The 26,620-nt window shown below is 40.1% G+C and overlaps 1 protein-coding gene across 2 annotated transcripts in view; it reads right to left on the reverse strand.

The window, feature by feature from the left end:
* LOC134212688 (androgen-induced gene 1 protein-like) overlaps positions 1-26,620 on the reverse strand; it is a 39,479-nt gene that overhangs the window by 7,241 nt on the left and 5,618 nt on the right. The window contains exon 1 of one of the 2 annotated variants that reach the window (XM_062690755.1): positions 18,862-19,749. The exons of the other annotated variant lie outside the window; for it this stretch is intronic. Within the exon in view, the coding sequence (XP_062546739.1) occupies positions 18,862-19,053 (192 nt within the window). The 5' untranslated portion in view covers positions 19,054-19,749. Of the gene's footprint in view, positions 1-18,861; positions 19,750-26,620 lie in introns of those variants that run through there. 2 annotated transcript variants of the gene reach the window in all.

The following is a 26,620-nucleotide window of genomic DNA, read 5'->3' on the forward strand; positions in this document are numbered from 1 at the left end:
TCAGATTTATCTTCAAAATTAATGCGCTGAACAATTTGAATCATTACTGATTTAGCGCTTCTTCTTCTTCTTATTGGCATTTACATCCCCCACTGGGACATTGCTCGCTGCTTAGTGTTCATCCAGCACTTTCACAGTTATTAACCGCGAGGTTTCTAAGCCAAGGTATCATTTTTGCATTCGTATACCATGAGGCTAACACGATGATACTTTTATGCCCAAGGAAATCGAGACAATTTCCAAACCGAAAATTGCCTAGACCGGCACCAGGAATCAAAATCAGCCAAAATTTCCTCAGAATGCCACGTAGAGCTCAAAATCTCAAAAACTTCATTTCAATTTGTTATTGAACCATAGTTTAATAACAAGTAAAATTTTTAAAATTTCTTTTTTTTTGTTACTTAATATTTTTCAAACAAATGGTCCTACCAAAGATTTATGAACTTTGTGAGTTCAAATAGTTCACCATCTATGATTTATGATCATTCTTCGGCTGTTATACTGAATACTTCAAGCTCATTTAAACAACAAATGTTGTAATTATCAACATAATTTTGTGACACAACTTGTTACTCACTACCCGTTTTCTTAACGACGGGTGAATCCCTTCTCGTTGTGTTACTTAATATGAGGTACCATGGTCACTAGCTTCTGGCTGATCCAACAAATACCATCCTTAATATCCAACTCCGGGGTACTTATGAGAGTGTCGCAATCACTGACCTCATGCTCATCCTTTCCCTCCTTACGATAAAAATGGGCCTTTTGTTTTTGCCTTTTCTTGATTTCTGATAACATTCTAGATAAGGATTTTAACACTAGTTTGCTATCTTCGAATTATACCGACACAATCCTAATGCAACTTGTTCATAACTTCATACAAAAGTCACTATTTCAGCAACGGAAAGTCACTATTTGGTCACTTTTTCGTCATCGTTGGTCACTAAAGTCACTATTTTGAACGACATTCATCGCTACCAGCCCTGCTATTGACATTTCACCAGTAGCTAATTGAAGGTGTTTTAGGTCACAGTTTATAAATTGGTATACCGTGACCTGCCCTAATTCCGCGCATCGCTTAATACCGTGGTTTTCAACAAAAATCAGAACCTGGCTATCATGGACATCGTATTATTTGGTGAAAATAATGTTCAAATATATTATGTTTGAACATTTCACCAAATAATGTGATGTCGATGATAGCCATGTTCTGATTTTTTATGAAAACCACGGTATTAGGCGATGCGCGGAATTAGGGCAGGTCACGGTACAGTCATGCAAGCAGGAGACCTGTCGATTTAGTTTTTTTTTCAACTCAAACTTTATGCAGTAGGGGAAGGTGAGAAGACTTGATTCTCCCCTGTTTTACCAAGAACTAAACTGCCCATGATCGGATATTTGTAACACTCCACAACAGTAAAACAGGTTTTACTATCTTGCTTATCTGTGGTAAGCTGGAAATGATTGAGTTTGTGGGGAGGATTAACAAACGATTTACAAAATCAACCAAAATGCATATGTTACCAATGCTATAATTTTTTCACAGCACAAATACATAAATATTAGACCTCTTCATGTTTTCAAAAAGTATCAAAAATTCAACCGGTCAGCCCAGCATCACAATTCTTATGCTAAAATAAGTCTCCTGTCAAATTTTCAGCTGATTCGGATAAAATTTCGAGGTGGCTCAAGTCGATTTAGTGTTTTTGGGCTTTTTTCAATTTTGGACAAAATCTAACAAGAGATATAAACGTTGAAAACTATCGCAACAACCTCTATACGGAAACTTTTGGTGTGCTCTACAAGTCTTGTGAACATTGCGATTCGTTCCGTTCACGTTTTGTCCATGTTAAAGTAATTTTTAAGCTTTTAAGTGCATAAAAATACTGTTTCCCCCAAAAGTCGTTGTTCTACAAAATTCTTGAGTTTATGACAAATGATTGTTAATTTATTATATTATTATTCCTCTTTTTTCCCTGGGAATTTGAGTTACGCAATTGCCCATGTGCGATTTACCGTTAAATTCTTAAAAATCAGAAGCTGAACATTTGTCATAAATTTGCACGTTAGGATTTCTTCAAGCAAGTTGTTCGAACAAAACACAAATCAAATCATATGATATTTAATGCTTACAACAAACGACTTCCAAATTTTGTTTAATTTCACTATATATGTCTGCATGCTTTTCACATTGAGTGCATCGTAGTAACAAGTGAAATCGAAGCTTCTTTGTTTGAACAACTTGTTTGAAGAAATCTCAGCGTGCAAATTTATGACAAATGTTCAGCTTCTGATTTTTAAGAATTTAACGATAAATCGCACATGGGCAATTGCATAACTCAAATTCCCAGGGAAAAAAGAGGAATAATAATATAATAAATTAACAATCATTTGTCATAAACTCAAGAATTTTGTAGAACAACGACTTTTGGGGGCAACAGTATTTTTATGCACTTAAAAGCTTAAAAATCACTTTAACATGGACAAAACGTGAACGGAACGAATCGCAATGTTCACAAGACTTGTAGAGCACACCAAAAGCTTCCGTATAGAGGTTGTTGCGATAGTTTTCGACGTTTATATCTCTTGTTAGATTTTTTCCAAAATTGAAAAAAGCCCAAAAACACTAAATCGACTTGAGCCACCTCGAAATTTTATCCGAATTAGCTAAAAATTTGACAGGAGACTTATTTTAGCATAAGAATTGTGATTCTGAGTTGACCGGTTGAAGTTTTGATACTTTTTGAAAACATGAAGAGGTCTAATAAATATGCTAAATGATCTTCACTGAAAAAAATGCCATCATTCCACCACAACTTCAGGATATTTGAATTTTGAGTTGTTGCCTCAATTTGAGGAGACTTTATCTCTCATTAGGCATCCATATAAGCATTATTTTTTCTGAAAAATTCAAGAAAATATAATTTGTTCTCAAGCGGCTTTTTTACAGATGTAATGAAGGGTTTGCTCTAAACAAATATCTATTGAGTAGATATCATAGAAAGGCGATCAAGTCTCTCCAATTTTGAAGATTGCATGCGCTGTCGAATTCCATAGCAAACATTGTTCCTGAATACGCACCTCAAGTTGGAAAATCTGCGTATTTTGGAGTAAAAATATTTAAAAATTTAGAGAGCATGGTCCTCATTCCAAGCAGGAGGTCGAACGTTCAATCCCAAGCTTGTTGTACATGAATGTTCATAATTTTTGTATCGTTTTCTACCAAAACGATCCTATTGTCGTTCCTGTCGCATTAAAAATTCCAAAAACATCCGTGACACCTATGACAAATCGTTAGAGTTCTCTGCATCTTCCTTAAGTAGGCAGCTAATCCAATGATCGTAATTTTTACTTCTTCTTACGAGAAGAGAATGCTCATTCACGCAGATATTCGCCGAGAAATAATTTTCAGGAAAGAAAAACAGGTGTTAAGAGTGATAACTATATTTCGATCACTTCCAGTGGCGTAAAAATTGGATTTGCTTGCAGACTACTCATAGTTTTAAGTTGTCCTGTTTTTTACTGATATTGAGTAAAATGCAATAACTTTACTTAGTCACTGAGTAGATAAAAGTTACCGAGTACGATTTTCATTTTTCTTCTGAGCTTGTTCTAACAGAAAAGAGTGGCGAGTGAAAGATGTTTTCCGCCACAAATTACAAAAAAATATTCTCCTTCGACCCAAAAACGCTTGATTTCGTCTCATTGAACTTGCAATTGAAATTGGAATTCAGTATTTGGTCACTTTTTCTGCAACTGAAAGTCACTATTTGGTCCCTTTTTTCGTCAGCTTTGGTCACTAAAGTCACTATTTTGAGTGGCTTCGGTCGCTACCAGCCCTGCTTGACACCAACCCCTTAAATTTGCGGAGGACCATTCCTCTAAATTTCCGGTGGAATAGTGCACAGGTTTGGTTAGAGTCTTTCGCTGGCACTCGGACGATGATCAGCCGCCCCTAACATGAAAAAACGGACGCTATTGTGAGCCGCAAACCTGCTTGATAAACATGCGCTCGGTGGGTTGGGATGGATTGGACTAGGGTCGGTGTACCAATTGTCGGCATACATAAGAACAACTATTTTTAAGAAAATGAGTAAAAGGCATGTGGGTGGACTGGAAATATATCAAGCGAAATGTTTTACTTCCTTATTATTATTATTTATTATTTATTCAGACTAAGGCCGAAGTGGCCTGTGTGGTATATAAGAGTCTCCTCCATTTGGCTCGGTCCATGGCTACACGTCGCCAACCACGCAGTCTACGGAGGGTCCGCAAGTCAACTTCCACGTGATCGATCCACCTTGCCCGCTGCGCACCTCGCCTTCTTGTGCCCGTCGGATCGTTGTCGAGAACCATTTTCACCGGGTTACTGTCCGACATTCTGGCTACGTGCCCGGCCCATCGCAGTCGTCCGATTTTCGCGGTGTGAACGATGGATGGTTCTCCCAACAGCTGATGCAATTCGTGGTTCATTCGCCTCCTCCACGTACCGTCCGCCATCTGCACCCCACCATAGATGGTACGCAGCACTTTCCTTTCGAAAACTCCAAGTGCGCGTTGGTCCTCCACGAGCATCGTCCAGGTCTCGTGTCCGTAGTGGACTACCGGTCTAATGAGCGTTTTGTAGATTGTCAGTTTGGTACGGCGGCGAACTCTATTCGATCGGAGCGTCTTGCGGAGTCCAAAGTACGTACGATTTCCAGCCACTATGCGTCTCCGAATTTCTCTGCTGGTGTCATTTTCGGCAGTCACCAGTGAGCCCAAGTACACAAATTCTTCTACCACCTCGATTTCGTCACCACCGATGCAAACTCGCGGTGGGTGGCTCACATTGTCTTCTCTTGAACCTCTTCCTATCATGTACTTCGTCTTCGACGTGTTGATGACTAGTCCGATCCGCTTAGCTTCCCTCTTCAGTCTGATGTAGGCTTCCTCCATCTTCTCAAAGTTACGTGCCATAATATCTATGTCGTCGGCGAAACCAAATAGCTGGACGGACTTATTGAAAATTGTACCACTCGTGTTAATCCCTGCTCTTCGTATTACCCCTTCCAAAGCGATATTGAATAGCAAACACGAAAGACCATCACCTTGCCGTAACCCTCTGCAGGTTTCGAAGGGACTCGAGAATGCCCCAGAAACTCGAACTACGCACATCACCCGATCGTCGCCTAGATCAACCGTATCAGTTTATCCAGAAATCCGTGTTCGTGCATTAGCTGCCATAGCTGGTCCTGATCGATTGTATCATATGCGGCTTCAAAGTCGATGAATAGATGATGTGTGGGCACGCTGTATTCACGGCATTTCTGCAGTACTTGGCGAATGGCGAACACCTGGTCCGTGGTGGAGCGTTCGCCCATAAAACCCGCCTGGTACTGCCCCACGAACTCCCTTGCAGTTGGTGCTAGTCGACGGCATAAAATTTGGGAGAGTACCTTGTAGGCGGCGTTCAGCAATGTGATTGCGCGGTAGTTGCTACAACCCGACTAGAAGGTCATATCAAAATTATATCATTCTATGTTATTATGTTATACTAAATTTGTATAACAAAATTTGTTAGAAACATGGTGCAGGATGTTGTTAAAATAACTAAATTTCTATCAAAATCTGCACTACTGGAAACAAAAAACTATCAAATTTTGTTACAATTTTATCATAAAAATAACATATTCTGTTAGAAATTTATAACAGAATCAGATACAAAATATGTTGGTGCTGTGCAGTTGGAATTTTTACAGGTCGTGATAGGTCTTCAGATTGTGATCAACAATCATATTTTTTTTTTTTGTCTGAACAAGAATATTTTTCGAGAACATGAAATTAACAACATAACAAATAAGGCAAACCTTCTCAAATTATATCACCGTTGTGATACCTATGGCTGGGAGACTTTGCTACATCTATTTTAATTGCCTACTATTGGGCAATTCGGTGTTAAGCATTTTTCAAATCATATTATGATATAATCCTGTTACAACATTTGAAAGATACTGGCTACTGAGAACGAAATTGTATCAAAATAAGTTATAAATATCACAATATGTTAAAATTGTGTTAAATTTTTGTTATGCTCTTCTAGTCGGGAATCCAGCTTATCGCCCTTTTTGTAGATGGGACACACGACACCTTCCATCCACTCCTGCGGCAAAACTTCCTCCTCCCAAATCTTGGTAATGACCCAGTGCAGCGCTCTAGCCAGTGCCTCACCACCGTGTTTAAACAGCTCTCCTGGTAGTTGGTCAACCACAAGGGCTTTGTTGTTCTTCAACCGGCCAATCTCCTCCCGGATTTCCTGGAGATCCGGAGCCGGGAAAATTATGTCCTGCGCGCGTTCTCCCAGGTCCATCACCATACCGCCATCTTCGTCTGCCACATCGCCATTCAGGTGTTCTTCGTAGTGCTGCCGCCACCTTTGGATCACCTCACGCTCGTTCGTAAGAAGGTTCCCGTTTATGTCCTTACACATATCAGGCTGTGGCACGTGGCCCTTACGTGAACGGTTTAACTTCTCATAGAACTTTCGTGTGTTATTAGCGCGGTACAGTTGCTCCGTTTCTTCACGGTCTCGATCTTCCTGCTGGCGCTTTTTCCTCCGGAAAATCGAGTTTTGTCTGTTCCGCGCCTGTTTATATCGTGCCTCGTTCGCCCTCGTGCGGTGTTGCAGCAATCTCGCCCATGCTGCATTCTTCTCTTCCACTAACTGCTCACATTCGCCGTCATACCAGTCGTTTCTCTGATCCGGGGGCACCGTGCCAAGTGCAGCGGTTGCGGTGCTACCAATGGCGGATCGAATATCTCTCCAGCCATCTTCAAGAGACGCTGCGCCTAGCTGCTCTTCCGTTGGGAGTGCCACTTCCAGCTGCTGCGCGTATTCTTGGGCTAGTCTACCGTCTCGTAGCCGCCCGATATTAAGCCGCGGCGTCCGACTTCGACGCGTGTTGTACACCGTCGAGAGTTTTGAGCGCAGGCATACTGCAACGAGGTAGTGGTCGGATTCAATATTCGCACTGCGGTAAGTGCGGACGTTCGTGATGTCGGAGAAGAATTTACCGTCGATTAGAACGTGATCGATTTGGTTTTCCGTTTCTTGGTTAGGTGATTTCCATGTGGCCTTGTGGATATTTTTGCGGGGAAAGAAGGTGCTTCGGACTACCATTCCGCGGGAGGCTGCGAAGTTTATGCATCGTTGGCCGTTGTCATTCGATACGGTGTGCAGACTATCCGGTCCGATGACCGGTCTATACATTTCCTCCCTTCCTACCTGTGCGTTCATGTCACCGATGACGATTTTAACGTCCCGCAGTGGGCATCCATCGTATGTCTGCTCCAGCTGTGCGTAGAACGCTTCTTTCTCGTCATCGGGTCTCCCTTCGTGTGGGCAGTGCACGTTGATGATGCTATAGTTGAAGAAACGGCCTTTTATCCTCAGCTTACACATCAATGCGACGATTGGCTGCCACCCAATCACGTGTGGGCGCATCATTCCCAGCACCATAAGCCGGTTCCCAGCTCGTTGGTGGTGCCACAGCTTTGGTAGAAGGTAGCCGCTCGATGCCCGCTTTTCCACACTTTCTGTCCTGTCCAGCAAATCTCCTGCAGCGCCACGACGTCGAAGTTGCGGGGATGTAATTCATCGTAGATCATCCTGTCGCAACCTGCGAAACCTAGCGACTTGCAATTCCATGTTCCAAGCTTCCAATCGTGATCCTGTATTCGTCGCCTAGGTCTTTGCCGATTATATCGAGTCGCATTATCTCTTATATTGTTCGTAATGATTGGTTTTCTAGGCGGCTTATTGGGCCTGCGCAAACCTCCTGTCTCGTCGGAGGGCCGTCGTGTCAGGGCTGTTTAGCGTCCCACCTAACACCAGGACTTGGGCTTGTGCGCTTTGAGCGGCACACGGTCGCTTTGGTGGGGCCTACTTGCGGATACATGCAGCTTTTTATAGAGGTTTAACAGGGCCCACTGTCAAACCCCACCACATCCTAGGCAAGCCCCCAGGTTTTACTTCCTTAGGCTCCTTAGAACACAAAATCCACAAAATTGATTAATCTATAATAGGAACGCATGTACCAGTTGTGGCACTATTCTTAATTCTGGTTCCTTATTTAGCAAATCCCATTGTTTTCGTATGGGACTGGCCAAATTGGGACCACTAGTGCCACAACTGGTGCAAAGGACGTTAAAAATTGGCAAAATCAATTTTTACAATTATGCTTTACTTGTTTTGGAGGAAATCAAAGGTGCTATCGTGACATATGAATATGCTTTATCGATATGAACTTGGTTTGCGGTGATTTGATTGGTCATTTGGCATATAAAGCACTAGTGCGACAACTGGTGCTCTATAGCCACAACTGGTACACCTAGCCTAGTGCGCATTGAGTTGAGCGGCACACGATCGCTTTGATGATCAGATGTGCAGAACTGTGGCCAAGCCATGAACAGAATAACAAAACATGATATGGACTTGATTTATATAAGAGATAAAAAAACAGGCAACAGTATCTACAATTTGCATCGAACTTTTAACTACCAAGATATGCTATGGATAAGAACAAACTATAGTGTAAAATATTGAAATTTCGTCTGATCTTTTATCTCCTATATGTATCATGTCCATATCTAATTTTGCTATCTTATCAACATTTGATATTATTGAGCTGTTTTCGTCCATTCGGGGAGGCATGCTAGCGGGTAATGCAGCTTTTTATAAAATTTTAACAGAGCCCACTGACAAACCTCGCCACAACCTAGGCAAGTTCCACAATACGCACTAGCCTGGGGCGGTCACGTCAAGCCCTTTCAGCTCGCAGAGGTACAAACCTCTGTTCATTGAATGCAATCTAAAATGTAATAAATGCCATCATAATTGACATGGTTGCCTTTCTCTAACTTTTGGAGGGTCGGAGAATACTGTTATATATAAATCGACAAAATATGCATTTGACGGGGAACGTCTACATTAGAGTGATTCAAATTTTGACTTTTTTGCTCCTCGATGCCTAATCGATTGCATTTGGCTTTTTAATAATCCTCGTAAATTTTTATCTAATTTGGATGTAATTTGAGTGAGCACGCGCAGTTTGAAGTTTGTATGCAAATTACTATAAAAACAGTAACTTTTGTGAAAAACCGTTCCTCGACGCTTCCCATTAAGCTCTGATAATATATGAGTACATTGGCAACATAGGAAATTTAACAAAGAAACAGATCGTCTTTGTTGTGAAACGATTTATTGCATGCAAGAAAAGTTATTAAGCAAACACTGAATCATGGGAAATTCATTTTAACACGTAAAAGAATAACATCAATATCAATAATGAGCATTTTAGTTTACTTCATAACTTTGCTTCCAAAAGACAAATCAACTCGCAACAACAACTGGCTTTCAGCATAGAAAGTATTCTATGCAGTCAACGTGTTGATTATATTGAAATAGTTCATGGGCCATCTAAACGAACGTTCTCTCACACGAGGGTCGATTTTCACAGTACTGTCCACACAAACTTCAAACTGTACGTGCTCACTCAAATTACATCTAAATTAGCTAAAAATTTAGGAGGATTATCAAAATGGCAAATGCAATCGATTAAGCATTGGTGAGTAAAAATGTCAAAATTTGAATCACTCTAGTCTACATACTAAGTTTTTATTAAAAATGATTCAGATCGGAATGGCTAAAATACTATAAAACAAAGTATTCACGTGAAAAGCAACGTTATTGGTATGATATTCAAAGTTTTATTCACCTTGTTCGTCTTACCTCTGCCATTGGTTTTCATGCTTTCAGCTGACTATAAATTACACTCAGTAGAATATCTACTAATATATCACTATCAGTGTCAGTCAATCGGATTGATTGACTTGATTTATTTGCCGTTGCTATCGAAAGAGATCGCAGGGATCATCCGTATATTATGTCACTTTGATTAGTTGTTCCATTATCCGACTTGTAGTGCTATGATACAAAATCGAAAAAAAAACAGCAAATTGTATTGTTTGATCCAGAACATCATCTTCAAACCTCTAGTTGAAGTGGAGGAAAGGAAGCGCACATCAACCAGGGAGCATCACGCGCGCGTCTACTCAACTTCTCACTTCACGACCGGGATAAACAAACCATATTTCGCTTGATGATAACCAAACGTTGTGGAATTTGCTATTTTCGTAGATTGACTACACCCTTCGGTTTGCAGAATATGTTTTTATTGTTGTTTGTTGTACTCGTCGGTCGGGCGTTTGTTTGCAATAGCACCCGAATTGCAATCCGATCTTTCGTACACACTCCCCGGCTCGGATTGGATAGAGATACATAAATTCCCAGCTGGTTATGAATGAACGACTTATCCGGGTGGGAGCACGGAAATTCAATATCACTCGATTTGGGTGGAAACGAGTAGATTAAAGCTGAAGTCAAAAATTCAAATTTGTTCTCCTTCTTCATCTAATTGGCATCCCCCACTGGGACATTGCCGCCTCGCAGCTTAGTGTTAATTAGTATATCACGAGGCTAACACGATGATACTTTTATGCCCAGGGAAGTCGAGACAATTTCCAAACCGAAAATTGCCTAGACCGGCACCGGGAATTGAACCCAGCCACCCTTGGCATGGTATTGCTTTATAGCCGCGTGTCTTTACCGCTAGGCCAAGGAGGGCCCCAATATGTTCTAAATTTTAGTTCCTTCACATCGAAAATGCTAAAGTTCCATATTATTGGGCGAAGCATTCTGTTCTAATTCACCGTATCATATATTTTTTACAGAATAAATTGGATTACATTCTTTAAACATGAATCTGGTGTGTAAAAGTAGCTAAGTCCGCGTTCGACGGATTGGTTAAAAAATCGACAACCACACCGACCTAACACCTGCATCAATTGTTCCGCTACAGATTCGTACGACGCACATATGACCTTCCGGTGCCACATTATGTGTCGAAAGCTTTCCACGTTGTATATCCTTGTTACTTTAAGTAGGTCATTCTAATATAATGTCATCTTGAAGCGATAATGTATATAATTTCCCCACTCTACATGATACATCCGTCGGGAGCGTATCGACCGGTGACGAAAGAAGCTACGACGACGACGACGACGACAGTGCGACGACTGCACTACCATAGGAAAGGGGGTTCCGTGGCGGGAGTGACTAGGATGAAGGATACTTTTTCGCTTCCATATTGTCGCTTGTCCGAATGACGCCTTCTTATAATATTAGCCACGAACGAATGAGGCAATTAAAAGCAGAGATGATTTCAGGTTTATAATAGTTGGTTACTTTTCATTTGATGGCATAGAAGGTTGTGTTAGGATAACCGGTTTGTTGTAGCAAGTAGGTATTTAATTTTTATATTCGTTGTCTTTTAGTTAGTATATTCTGCTTAATTTTCAGTAGAAAGAGTTCAGATCTTCTTTCATTATCTTCTGATTTGACTGAAGACCAAATAATCGGACCTTTGCTCATGCTGAATTGTGATTCAAAATTTTATCCACAGTCCAGCAACGTCGACTAGTGAAGGTGGTCGTAAGCAGGCGCGCTTATTGAGTGGTGAGCTTCGAATGATTTTTCTGGTTTATAAAGTAAGGCTTTAATATATTTCCGTTCATTCTGACACTGTGCCAGTCCGATTAACTGCTTATTACTTCGTGGACGATGCTAATCAAGCGCGAGTTGAAACATGACGGAATCATCTCCCAAAAAATCATGAATGGTTCGATTCATCCGTTTCATTCACCGCAAGATTTTTTTTCTATTTTCCAACAGTATTTAAAACGGTAATTGACGTTGTTCGCATATTTTTTTTTATTTTTCACTAGCGTCGAGTTTCGTCTCGTCTGAAATTAATTGAGACGAAAACGTTTTTAGAAGGGGCGAATGAAATCGCAGAGCAAACGTCAAAACTTCTGTTTTTCCACATGACAAATTCAATTCAATTTGCTTGATTAGTTCTCGAGTTACGCGTAAATTTGTATCTGAGCCCCCCATCCCTCCAGAGTGGGAGTGGTCTAGAATAACCTCAGACCAATATCTTGCCTTCATAAAACTTCGCATGCCAAATTTGGTTTAATTTACTTGATTAGTTCTCGAGTTATGTGGAAATTTCTAGAGAAGGAGGGGTCTTAAACCATCATAAGAACCTTCCCCAGTTCGGAAAAAATCTGTATACAAAATTTTATGCCGATCAGTTCAGTAGTTTCCGAGTCTATAAGGGTCAGACATACATAAATTCATTTTTATGTATATAGATGAATATAGATTAATGCATTTTTTAAAATATTATCATAAGTTCATTGCCTGTGATTCACATAGAACAATGGATATTCTTGTATGTGTGAACAATAGATTGTGCTCTGGTTGATTTCATATCCTTTTGGGAAAGAATTGGTTTTTCAGCAAATGAGTGAAATGTGTTTTCCTTTAAAATCGCTAATGCGTTTGTCAACGCGCATTAATTGAGAATTGATATTGATTTTACCAACACTGGTAATAGGGTTACTGCTCTATTAAGTAATTCGAAATTCGATTTGGAATGATCCCATGCTTCTCGGTATACCTTGCTGTACGAGAAAAGCAAACATATGATGAAAACTTCAAGACCAAATTCTTAATCTTTCACATTTTCATTGTCGCCACATAAACACTTTATGAATCGTAGAACTTTAATAACTATCCCTATATTATGGTAGCCCTTCGCTGACAGCTGGACACTAGCTTTTTCATTCGCTTACTACAGCCCAAGGCGTAAACTAAATCGTCTGCATTAACCTTGATACTATCCGAAAAAATACGAAATCGATACATCCGTATTTTTTTCCATCAACAATAATGATAAAATGGAAACTGAATGATTCACCTAGAAGAACGTCTAAACGAAAAATCACTTAACCCCATACATTTGGGTACTTTTTGATATTTTACAGAAAATTTTGATTAATAAAAAACTGGAATTCTTCTACAGATTTTTGAAGGTGATTTCTACAGAAGCTATCTGGTTTTCAAAAATATATGATAGGAATTCATATTCAATCCGATTTCGAATTAGCGACACTAGATTGCATGGCGTGAATTTGGAAGGAATGGGGGTGGTGCGGTGTGCTATGACCAACCAGATTTACACACCGCTTACATTTTTGGGTGCTTTCTGGTAAATATGGTCCTGATTGGACTATATCTTTTATGGATTTCTAGTATATGGACATTACTATGAAAAAAAAATGTTTTGAAGGCTCTCTATTTAAGAATTCACGTATTTGTATAAAAGATAAAGATTATTGAACCTAAAGCAAACTGTTTTTCATTTTGTATTTTTTTAAATTTCAAAGATACTTCAATATTATTAACTTCAATATAACATTGCTAGTGAAAATTAAGCAAGATCTCATTCCTTTTTAACCTAAACGGTACTTAATGTAAACATAACTCAGTTAAAAAACTCATTTTGTTATCAAAATTTTATTTTGTATCCCCTCAAATTGACAATGACAAAACTCCAAATAAATAAAAATTTGTATCGAATTATTTAGTTTTTGAACTTCGATACCGTTTACATGTGTATGTACACCTTCTCGTTGGACATCAATAAGTCGAAATCATCACCTTTCAGTACACATCGATAAACAAAAACGACAAAAAATACGTCTGTTTCCGTCTGTTTGGTCTACCGCATTTCACAAGAACCGCAAAAAAGGGGGGAAAACACTGAACCACCCTGCCACTAATGCAATTTGTGAATCGGACTGACTTCTGTTTTATTTTTGTCCCGGTCGCCTCGACCGGTATATTTACGATCCGTCAGATCAATAAAAGAATGATTTACAGCTTTCGATAGTGCCCCTATGGCTATGCTCGATTGGGGGAGCACTCTCCGGAAAATCTGCGCTAATTTTGGTCAATCAAGAACGCGCGGAGATCGATTCGATTCAATGGACTGCAGTTGTTTACGGAATGCTTACAAAAAGTAAAATGGAAACAGGATATCATCAGGGCTGTTTTCGTGAACTGTTGAAAGCAATGACACAGACCGACGAAAAAATTTTTCATTTAAGCTAGGTTTTAAAAAATTCGGAGATGGAATCCACAGATGGAAAATATCAATGCGACCCAGTTCAAAAAGCAGAACTTGCCGACTTTCTAATATAAAACGACTAGTTATTGTTTGATATCTACTGGACTATTCCATTGGCATTGAGAATGCTGACTGTATGCAAAACAAAAAACACTAACTTACAATGTTCTGAAAACTCAGATGTGAATAAGTACATTATGAGGAAGATTTTGATTTCAAAAATGTATTGGAGGTAACAACTTCCCTTCGATGGGAATCGGATCCACGACCTTCAGTCTTTCAATGTCCAAGTTTAGTGGTCCAATACCCGAAAAATAGGCAATTAACTTTGATTGAACTCAAAAACACTTATTTGAACCCAAAAACACACAAAAACATTTGCCTTTTTGAGAAATAATAAAATTATTTCCTACTCGTCTCCCAAAAATGTATTGGAGGTAACAACTTCCCTTCGAAAGGAATCGAATCCACGACCCTCAGTCGTTCAATGTCCAAGTTTAGTGGTCCAATACCCGAAAAATAGGCAATTAACTTTGATTGAACCCAAAAACACTTATTTGAACCCAAAAACACACAAAAACATTTGCCTTTAAGAGAAATAATAAAATTATTTCCTACTCGTCACCCAAACGTCAAGGGGGGGGGGGGTGAAGAAAAAACTCTTCGGATTTGTTAAAGAATGTTTAAAAAATGCTCATTGTTGCTTCTTCAAATTACCATTTTTGGGCTACAAAATTAATTTTTAATATTTGTATCGGCCTTACTTATGGTTCCTGCAGTGCAAAGGACCGACTTGAAAGATCTCCATCCTGAGCGATATCCAGCTATCGCTTTGACCTGTTGCGAGGGTAGATTTTGATCAACTTCTTTTATTTCTTTATTTAGGCTTCGCCGCCATGAGCCTCTGGGTCTGCCTCTGCTACGATGTCCCGCTGGGTTCCAGACCAATGCTTGTTTACAGATTCCGTTTCCGCCCCTTATTAGAGTGTGGCCGACCCAGCCCCACTTCCGATCCCGAATTTCTGTTGCTGTCGGCCTCAGGTTACCTCGTTGTTTGAGATCCAGTTGTGAGGCTACCAGACCCTAAATATATACCGCAGGCATCTGTTGACGAACACCTGCAGCCGTTGAGTGTTCTCCACTGATACGCACCATGTTTCGCCAGCGTAGAACAGCACAGATTTCACGTTAGAGTTGAAAATTCGTATTTTGGTGCGTTAAATTCGGAAAGGTAGCCCTTGCTTTCTTGATACGTGCGCCTCTACGTCAATCTTAGTACCTCCGTCTGACGCCATTTAGCTACCAATATATTGAAAGCTTTCACAATTCTCCACCAGGAATTGAATCCAAAGGCGAATGAAAAGTTCTCTCACTTATCATCTCTGCATACATATACGATATGTAGCATACCGAGAGAGACTTTTTTTCGCAAGCTGTCTCTTTATCATGACTGATTCGGATGGCTATACCTTATGATAAATTTCTTTTACAAAGCTCCAAACGCGAGGAATAATGGTTCTTATGAGTCATTTCAACTTGTTCAACGCAGCTGTGCGGTCCTCAACACAAAATGAGCGTGGACAAAGCGAAAACCTTTACTTCTCTGTGGGGACTGCCTATCTGATTCTGTTTTTTTCACTTGTATACAAATTTCATTAATTTGTTATCATATTTATCAGTTTTTGCATTTCGTTTATCGTTGTTCTTTATCTATTGAGAGCGATTTCTGCAAACCCTGTTCTCCACTGATTGCCCTGCTACTGTGAAACTGGAAGGGGTCGCCGTGTTTACATCCTACGATTTGGTTTTGTTGACGTTGATGGCTAAACCTTCCGAAGAGGAGCGCTCGGCAAGGTCGTTGAGCTTACTCTGCATATCAGAGCGCCGTTGAGCCAAGAGTGCAACGTTATCAACCAATTCGAAGTCGTTTAGGTGCTCCATGATTATAGGCTACTATAGCAGCCCGCGGTTTGGTTCACGGTCAATCGCACCTTCCAGAATCTCGTCGATTATGATGAGGAACAGTAACGATTATATAATGCATCCTTGCCTCACACCAGCTACGACCTGGATAGGGTCGGATAAGACTCAATTGTGCAGCACTCTACACGAGAAGGCCTCGTACTGTGCCTTGATGAGGCCTATGATTTTCTCAGGAACTCCCTTGCGTGTCAGGGCGCCCCACATATTCTCGTGATTGAGACGATCGAAAGCTTTTTCGTAGTCAAAGAACACCAGGGGAAGGGACTCTTGGAATTCGTTGACCTGCTCCAGAATGATACGGAGCGTGATAATATGGTTCACACAGAGGATCTTCCGGCACACAATCTGACCTGCTGCCGCTGGAGAGTCACATCGATCTTCTCCTAAATCGAGGCTAGGATAACTTTGAACAGAAATTTGAAAACGGTATACAGTAACATAATGTTTCAGTCAGGTCACCCTGCTTGGGCACCTTCACTAAGATACCTTGCATCCAGTCGATCGGGAAGGCTGTGGTGTCCCAGATATTACGAAATAATAATGTCATGGGATCAGCTTTGAGCATCTCGGCTGATATGCGATCGACCCCTGGGGCTTAGTTGGATTTCATGCTTTGGATGGCTGCTTGAATCTCTAGCAGTGATGGAGCTTTGGTATTGACGCGTGTTATACGTCGGATCCTAGGCAGATCATGCCGAGGTGGTGGTGGCCTGGCTGGCACAAATGTTGTTCGAAGTGCTCGAACCAGCGTTATAGCTGGTCAGTTGGGTCGGTCAATAACTAACCATTTACGACTTTTACAGGCATCGTTGCATTCATCTTCGCCCCGTCGTGAGATATCTCAGAGGAGGCGAATGTCTCCGGTTGCTGCTACTTCCTCTCCTTCGTCGGCCAGAGAGTCCGTCCACGCTCGATAATCCCGTCGAGATGAGCATTCCACTTCCTTCTCCAGAGCCGAGAATCGGTGACTGGCTCCTCCTCATACAACCCTACATCATTGAGCGCCGTTGCTGATGAAGCAAGTGTGTAGGAGCTGGACAACACTGAATACTCATCCTACTTGGTTGGCTTGGCATGTGTACAAAAATACATATGAGAGAGTTAGTTCTGAAAATGTATTGCGAGAGTTCGGCTGGTACCTGGTGCTTGGAATTTGGTTTCAAGAGTACCCGCTAAGCTGCGGAGGACGACGGAGGTACTTCGTAGCTTAGTAGGGCACCTGTCTAGCACCTGTCTAGCGTACTGGGGTCATGGGATCAAAGCCCACCGAAGGGGCGTTTACCCTCCAATACCTTTTCCGAACTAAATCTATCACATGTTGTACATATGCATAATCGAGTTTGAGACGGTATTGAGTTGGCTGTAGAAGTTCTCTTTGTCTTGCAGATCGGCAGTATCGGTTGGCGCATAGCATTGAATTATAGTAAGGTTTCGGATCCATGCTCTGGCAACGATTATACTTTCACTCATAGGTTGCCACTTCATAAGCGCAGAGTGTGCCTGACCACAGTAGAGCAAAACTTGTCCCGACGGCATTCTGTGTTCTCCTAAGCTTGGTCAACGCCTTCACTCAGTCCCAGGATCTCAAGCTTCATGCAGCGTGCCAAGTTGTTCCAATTTACCCTGATGGGCTAGGGTTAAAACGTGCCATGTTCATAATCGTGTCCGTTGTTTCGCGCTAAGAGTCGTTGCCGTAAAATCAATCCGTATTCTTTTGTTATCGAGACAGTTCTACTGCTTAGTTTATATTTTACTATTTGCAAGGTTTCAGCTGCTTTGCAGCTGCAGCTGCTGGAGGTTTTAGAAGAAACGTTAGGGATCAGTCCCAACGTTTTGACAAAGCAACAAGAACTTCCCGAAACATACGGGACTTATCTTAAGAGTTGTTCTAAAACCTCAAATCTGATAAGAAGAAACCTTGTAAATATACAATGTAACTAATTTAAATATTTATTAGTACTGAAAGATTTTTTTTAGAAGAGCTTCTATTTGTTATTTTAAGCTAGATATTGGATTAGATCCAGACCAACATTTGAGAAGGGCATAACAGCCAACCGTCGAAAAACACTGGAACGATTATATTTTGGTTATTATGCACTTTTCAAAAGTTTGTCAAGTTCTGATATACTGCCGTGAATCGCATATTTGTCCCATATGCATAGGAAACCCAGCAAAGATGGGACAGATATGCGATTCACGGTAGTATAATACTTCCATTGTTTTTGTTGATTGTTACGGCATTCCACAACGATAATTTACATTTTTTATAGTGGCGTTATCCAAACATTCTACACATTTAGTGGTGTTACAAAGTGAAGAACAGAGCATTAACCAAGGTTCAGAAAAATAAAGTAAATAGAAAAAAATAATCGCTTTTACCAATACATAATCTTATATTCTCATGATATTTCAGTGCCAATTATTGATATTGTCGTCTGATAGTTTAGATCTTATATCAATCATGTCCATATCTCATTTTGATTTTGCTATAAAATCACGATTTGTTATTATTGAGCTATTTTTCAAGGCTGTACCTTAGTCATTCCAGTTCGAAGCTCGAATTCTACATTGTTTTCACGCGTGTATTTTTTTTTTATTCCACGCAGGCTCATAGTAGGTAAAATGAATCTTCACCGTCGCAATTCTCCAGACAGTACTCAACGCGTGCTGCTAATTTATGCATGAGTCTCTTAAACACACTCGACAAAGATAAATGCTTTCCGCTTGTCAGGCTACAAACGACACTGTGCAAAAGATATGATAACATCACATTACTAATTAAATGCTATTCATCGGATATACTAACCAAACACCAGTAGGTTAAAAACTTTGACCGTCCACCGTACTCTGAGGGCCGCATCATTTTCGGTATGTTCAGATCTTCCGGTATTTTGACGAAGTACCTATCGAAGTAGATCGCATAGTAGTACTGCGCGATGGCAATCAGATGCCATATCAGCACAAAGGTACGCGATTTGTATAGTTGTACGCTGGACATCTTTGTAACTCGGGGCGAAGTGCTATGGAAGGAATGCTCCTGTTAGCGAGTCCCCTCGCGGAAGACGTTTTTCACTTTAAATTTTCCGAGGAAGCTCAGTACCAGCACACCCAAACAGTAGAAGGAAAATGCGCTGAACTTTGTTTTCCCTGTAGAGATACTTTCACTTTGAACTTTGAACCGACACTAATACACTCGAACGCTCAACAGGATGTAGCTAAGCTAGGATACGCGCACGTACAATCACTGCTAGTCTTTTTCACTTTTTTCTTGAAGCCTAATAAGAATAATTATTCGTTTGGAAAATTTTAACTAAACTGGCACATATATTTCACTTTCTAACAATTTCGATGGATAATGGGAATCACAGAATTTAAATCATAAGTTCACTTGCATTTCAAGTTATATTTTCCGCATCCTTGATAAAGGAAAATCGACACCAAACTTCAAAACTCCAAACGAACAGCGTAGCACAAAGTTTATCCAGCAGAAGCGTACCGACACCCAGCAGTCCCACTCGGTAACTGAAGGAACGAACCAAGACTGTGCATTCGCTCGTCCACTTTGGCACGTATTCCAGACAGCCAGTGTCGTTTCGAAGAATAACAAGGACTTCTCCACCGAACCGAGTTCATTCCAGTGCACAAAACGCTCCCCGTATCCGGGAAATCGTGAGCACGAGGCAACTATACTGCTCGCGCGCTATCGACGCGGTCGTCGGTCGAGGTGGGCAATCCAGAATCGGGAGAAGCGCGATAGCCGAGTCCGGCAGCATGTCTGTTGCGTCCGTGTTTTGGACTGATGCGATGCGAGAACAAAGAGCACACGCGCAGATTCGCAGTGCATTCACTCTCACGGAGCTTTCCGTATGACTGGCAGAGGCTTCCAAACTATACTCCAAATTTTAATTTTTCATTTCAGAAATAGGTTATGCTGACATATATTTAACATATATTTATTCAAACATATCAACAAAAATGTATTAGGGTAACGGTACAAAGTAGATCCACAATAGAAAATATTTTTTAAAAATGGATAAGGCCGATACAAATATTCAAAATCCATTTTGTCTCCCCCCCCCTCGGATTTTTTTTTGCCAAAAAATGATATTTTGAGGGGGCAACAAAATAAAATTCGGATTATTTTGAGGATTTTCAAAACATTCTTTAACAAATCCGAGGAGTTTTTTGATTTTTTTCATTTTAATATTTATTTTTTATTATCCCCTCCTTGACCTTTCGGAGACTAGAAATACAAAAAGTCAATTAAATATTTGTAACGGCCTAATTATGGGAAATTTACAGCTTTAATATCTTAGCAAAGGACTGTTCAGTTTATTGAGAGAACACTTTCACATAACGATATTACACAGTCGGATTGGTCAATTCCGATGGAGTTTGCTTTATCGTAGATTATAATACACTGTCATTCAACTGTAATTTTTGAAAAGAGATAAAATAGTTTAAATCCAACAAAATGGCGCCTATTGTCAAAGCTTCTCGAGTTTCGCGTAAACATAAGCTTCCCAACAGATTTTTTTATAAGCGAAATTGACAGTTTGTAAGAAAGTAATAAATCGGCATGACAACAAAATCATCAAGAAGATCGGGAAAAGTGTCCTCTTTATAAACTGAACAGTCCTTAATAAGCAAACTAATAAATTTGCTAACAAAATGAGATTTAACAATTACCAAATATTGCTTGCACCACTATGAGTACACTGTTCCTTTATTGGCGGTAAAAAATAATTTTAGTTCCCATAGTGGTGCTATCCATTGGTTTCTTATGAGACTCGCCACTATTGGTACAGTTGCACCACTATAGGTGCAAGGGAACCAATTTTTGTTAAGGAAAATCATTGATTTCAATAGTTTCTCAAGCGAAATCTTAAGATAAGTTGCATTTAACAGGATATTTAAAGCACGACGCATCAACTGAAACCATCGTAAAGTGTATAAATAAAGGTTGTATTCTATAAAAATGGCACACACATATTTACTCACCAAAATTAAACCGATTATCGGATTGTCTTGAAATTTTCAGAGAATGAAAAACTTTTAATAAGTTATGATTTACAACATTTGTTTCATTTGATTTCATTGTCCATCCTGAATGCGCGAACCTTTCTTTTCACTCCACCCATCAAATTTTGTACAATCGATTTTTCCTATATTTTTGTTGTTTTTTCCCAAATTTTCTTCAACCTCAGCTCTGTTTTAATAATTTTAGGATATTTTCGAAGTTTCGTCTTCACAATTGCCCAGAATTTTCATTTGAGCGAAGTTCCGGTGAGTTTTGTGGGTTCATATCTTTTGACACAAATTTAGCTTCGTTTGCTCGGTACCACTGCAATACGTTACGAGCGTAGTTGCAAGACGCCAGATCTGGCTAAACCAGTGTAGATACTTTGTGTTTTCTTATGAATAGCAAAAGATGCTTCTCGAGACACTATTCGGTGTAAATCGTACTGTTGAATGTTCCGGAAGTAATGAAGGGAGCGCTTACTTCACCACATCCGCAAATCGCCTGACTTCTTAGCAAATTTTAATAACTTCTTTGTTCGGACATCCTCCGGAATATCGAACTTGGACTTGGCAACGAAATATTCATGCCCAGGAAGTTGACGGAAGTCAGCCTTGACGTAGGTTTCATCATCCATCACGATGCAACAGGATTTGGTGAACAACTTCGTGTAAAGTTTCCGGGCGCGGGTTTTTGCAGTGGTGTTATGCTTTTCATTTCGGTTTGGGGCTTTTTGCACCTTGTAAACATGTAACCCAGAACGTTTCATGGTTTTTGTGCACGAAACCAACGGACACCTCGGACTTGTTAGCAACATTTCGTTTGGAAACTTATTGAGCTGTTCTACCACTCCTGGTCATTTTACTGTCCATTGGACCGCTTCTACGACAACTCCCTTCCTTCCTTTGAACACTCAGATGCTCCTTGAAGGTTCTTATTACACGAGATACAGTTGAATTTGCAATCCTAAGTGTTTTGCTATCGATCGGTGGGACGCCTCCGGATTAATGATATCTTGTTGAATTTAAATGATTCAACCAAATTTGTTCCTACGGTGACTGAGTCTTCAAATATAAAATGACATCTCATAATGTATCCGTGTGCTGCTCTTTTATTAATATTATTATTAAGGAGTGTCCTAAGCTTTTAAGCTACCTATACAAAACATTGAATGTTTAAGTAGCGGATATTCATTATTAAGAATATAACCATGGAAAAATAACATTAAATTACATCAATCGCTATTATAATAAGGAATTTATAGAAAAACATTCGCTTTACGCTCAATTTTGTCAACTGTAACAGGCGTATTTTGAGATTAGTTTCAAACAAATAAACTTTGGAGAAAAATTTTCAACCATTTTATGTACGCATACATTGAAGGAAGAGATGAATATTGAAATGCATTAAAAACAACCGACAACAATTTAATTTCCTGTGGAATTTTCGAATATATTCATCTAATCCATGCTGTACGCTCAATCTTGAGAGTGACTGTAGCTCGACAAATTGATTTGAAGTATGTCTGTGAATGGGGCCTCTTAGCCGTGCGGTAAGACGCGCGGCTACAAAGAAAGACCATGCTGAGGGTGGCTGGGTTCGATTTCCAGTGCCGGTCTAGACAATTTTCGGCATGGAAATTGTCTCGACTTCTCTGGGCATAAAAGTATCATCATGTTAGCCTCATGATAAACGAATGCAAAAATGGTAACTTGGCTTCGAAAAACCTAGCAGTTAATAAAACTGTGGAAGTGCTTATGTGGACACTAAGCTGCAAGGCGGCTCTGTCTGCAGTGTGGGGATGTAATGCCAATAAGAAGAAGAAGAAGATGTCTGTGAATGTTATTGAATGATATGGACTTCTTCTTCTTCTTCTTCTTCCTCTTCTATGGCTTTACTTTGCAACAGGAACTTGGCCTGCTTTTCGACTCTTTTAGCATCGACCGAGTACTCTTTTAGCATTTCCTCAGTTATCAAGGTTTGAATCCAAAGCAGAATGAGAAAATCTCTCACGTATCATGTCTGTATACACTCTCGATAGGTAGCATGCCGTGAGAGATGTTTTTCGGTAGCTGTTACGATAATGAACTGATTCGGGGGGGCTACAACCCATGATAAATTTCTTTCAATAAGCTCCAATTGCGGGGAGCACGGGTTCTGATGATGCATTTCAACTTGTTTTACACAGCTGTGCGAAAAAAAATATGGTCCCCAACATGAAATAAACGAGAACAAAGCGTTTTATCAAACCCCATCGGTGGGGGCTGCCTATCCGAATCAGTTTTTTTTCAACTTGTATACAAGTGCGATAGTTTTGTTTTCGGGGGCAGCAGGGACTATGTCCAAGGGCTTGACGATCCCTCCCCAGGCCATCTGCGAGTTGTGGCGCCTGTCTAGAATGTGGTGGGGTTTGACAGTGGGCCCTGTTAAACCTCTATAAAAAGCTGCATGTATCCGAAAGTAGGCTCCGCCAAAGCAATCGTCAGCTGCTCGAAGCGCACAATCCCAAGTCCTGGTGTTGGGTGGGACGCTAAACAGCCCTAACACGACGGCCCTCCGACGAGATAGGAGGTTTGCGCAGGCCCAATAAGCCGCCTTAAAAAACAAGCATTACGAACGACATAGAAGATAATACGACTCGATACAATCGGCAACGAATAAAGGATCACATTGGAAGCTTGGAACATCGAACTGTAAGTCGCTAGGCTTTGCAGGTTGCGTCAGGATAATCTACGATGAATTACATCCCCGCAACTTCGACGTCGTAGCCGGGCAGGAAGTCTGCTGGATAAATTAGAAAGTGTGGAAAAGCGGGCATCGAGCGGCTAACTTCTACCAAAGATGTGGCACCAACAACGAGCCGGGAACCGGCTTCATAGTGCTGCGAAAGATGCGTGATTGGGTGGCAGCCAATCAACGCAAGGATGTGCAAGCTGAGGATGAAAGGCCGTATCTTCAACGATGGCGTCATCAACGTGCACTGCCCACACGAAGGGAGACCCGACGACGAGAAAGGAGCGTTCTATGCACGGCTGGAGTAGACATAAGATACATGCCCACTGCGGGACGTAATGCATAGTATTTATGTATTCCTCGATACACCCCTGATCTACGCGTATCAAAGCAGGCGTTGCACAGTGGTGCGTTTGGCTAAAATCGTGAACTTTTTGTTTTACCACTTTAGGGTGTTATTTTTTGGCATCGGTGTCTTCGGGAATAAATTTTAGAAAAAATATGGCGCATTGAATGACGAAAAGTTGTAGTTCCAATTTTTGCCACAGGTGGCGCTGCAAAATGTAACTTCTTTAATAAACGATTTTTAAATATGGTGTCTTTGGCAAAGTTGTAGTGTAATTTATTATGAATTTTATTGCTGAAGACGCCGAGTGTCCATCTATCATCGTTTTTGAAATACGGGCGTTTTTTATGGACAGACCCTAAAATAGCAGTATTTAAAGATATTTTCGAAACTAACAGTTTCAGATCAATACAATGTTCTACAAAAATGTATATATAATCAATATAGACCACTTTCTGGAAGATACCAGGGATGTTTTTGCAAACATGACTTGTTATCAACAATTTAAGGTCGAAAATAGTGAAATTTGAAGGCTTCATATGCAACAGAGGGCAAATTGGGGCAAGGAAATCCCCACAGGATTTAAAATATCTAGTCTATAGTTTCATATGCATATAATTATGTCTGTCTCCACGTGTATCCAAACAAGTATTTCTAAATTTCATAAATCGCCATTTTCAACTGATATTTATATAATAATTGAGATTTGTTGAATGTTAATGCCAAAAGAAGTGCAGCGTGAAGCTATTTTTTTTGTTCTCTTCATCCAATCATTTCACACAATGCAAATCTGACGTCATATGCTCCTAGACATGTCGTAAAATCCCGAAAAATCGATTAGTAACTAATCGATTACTCTTTATTCTTGTCGATTATTGAATCGATCCATCGTTGGGTAGTAATCGATTTAAAACTAATCGATTATCACAACGATAAATCGATTAATCGAAGTAATCGATTAATTTGCGACTTAATAGAGATGTTGTTAATTCCCGATTAATCGATTAGTAACTTATCAATTATTCTCGATTCTTGTCGATTATTGAATCGATTAACCGTTGTTAAGCAATCGATTCAAAATAATACGATTATCTCAACGATTAATCGATTAATCGAAGTATATATGATAGCGCCTGAATGCGGGCTCATTTGCCGTGAAGCGGAAGGCTCATTTGCCGTGAAGCGTTACGGATCCGGAATACAGTTTTTCATGATTATTATACACTAATGTTAGTTTTGGGGAACCGAAAGACTCGCGGTTTGGTCGAGGTTAGGGAATACAATTATACAATAGGAAAGGAAGGGAATTTAGGTGCTCAATTAATTACAATGCTGATGTTCACACAGTTGAAATCCTTGGCGATGTTTCACTTTTGTAACGAGACAAATGTTTTTTGGGAGACAGCAACGAGAGGAAGACATACGAATGAGGTTTACCGGTACACAACAAGAGGAAACATTCTTAAGGGATTACGACAGCTAAAGGGACGGGTGGACGACGATTACAGTCAAACATCAGCAACTTTCAAAAATTGGTGAATGTATTCGAGATCAAGACCAGCCAACACTTCCCTTATAGGCTTTGGCTGCCTTCCTCGGACCCGAAGTCTTGGGATTCATTGGAAAGTGTATAATGTTAAGGTGTCAACTCATTCATTCTCTCGCTTAGCGTTATAGTGATGTCGCAAATTAATCGATTGCATTTAATTTTAAATTTTAAATCGATTATTACCCAGCTTACTAATCGATTATTCGGGATTTTACGACGTCCCTAGTAGCGTATGACGTCAGATTTGCATTGTGTAAAATGATTGGATGAAGAGAACAGAAAAATAGCTTCACGCTGCACTTCTTTTGACATTAACATTCAACAGCGTGGTATGCAGTGTGGTGAAATCTCAATTATTATATAAATATGTCGATTTATGAAATTTAGAAATACTTGTTTGGATACACGTGGAGACAGACATAATTATACGCATATGAAACTACAGACCAGATATTTTAAATCCTGTGGGGATTTCCTTGCCCCAATTTGCCCCTCTGTTGCATATGAAGTCTTCAAATATCACTATTTTCGACCTTAAATCGCCGATAACAAGTCATATTTGCAAAAAACATCCCTGGTATCTTCCAGAAAGTGGTCTATATCTTATATATAAAAATGAAATGGTCTGTGTTCGTATCCGCAAAACTCAAAAACGGCTGGATGGATTTTCTTCATTCCTTCAGCAGTTACATTCGTTATAGTTTCCGACGGGTTTATATGATATTTCCTCATGCGAAAATTATTAGTAAAGATGAGTAAATCATGAAAAACTGAAATTAAGAATCGTATGGAAACTTTGCATGGGCAGTTCACAACGCGCATTTTCGCCTACTATGCAGGACAACGTCTGCCGGGTCGACTAGTTGATTATATATACATTTTTGTAGAACATTGTATTGACCTGAAACTGTTAGTTT

Source organism: Armigeres subalbatus, chromosome 2, assembly GCF_024139115.2.
Source record: "Armigeres subalbatus isolate Guangzhou_Male chromosome 2, GZ_Asu_2, whole genome shotgun sequence".
NCBI classification, from domain to species: Eukaryota; Metazoa; Arthropoda; class Insecta; order Diptera; family Culicidae; genus Armigeres; species Armigeres subalbatus.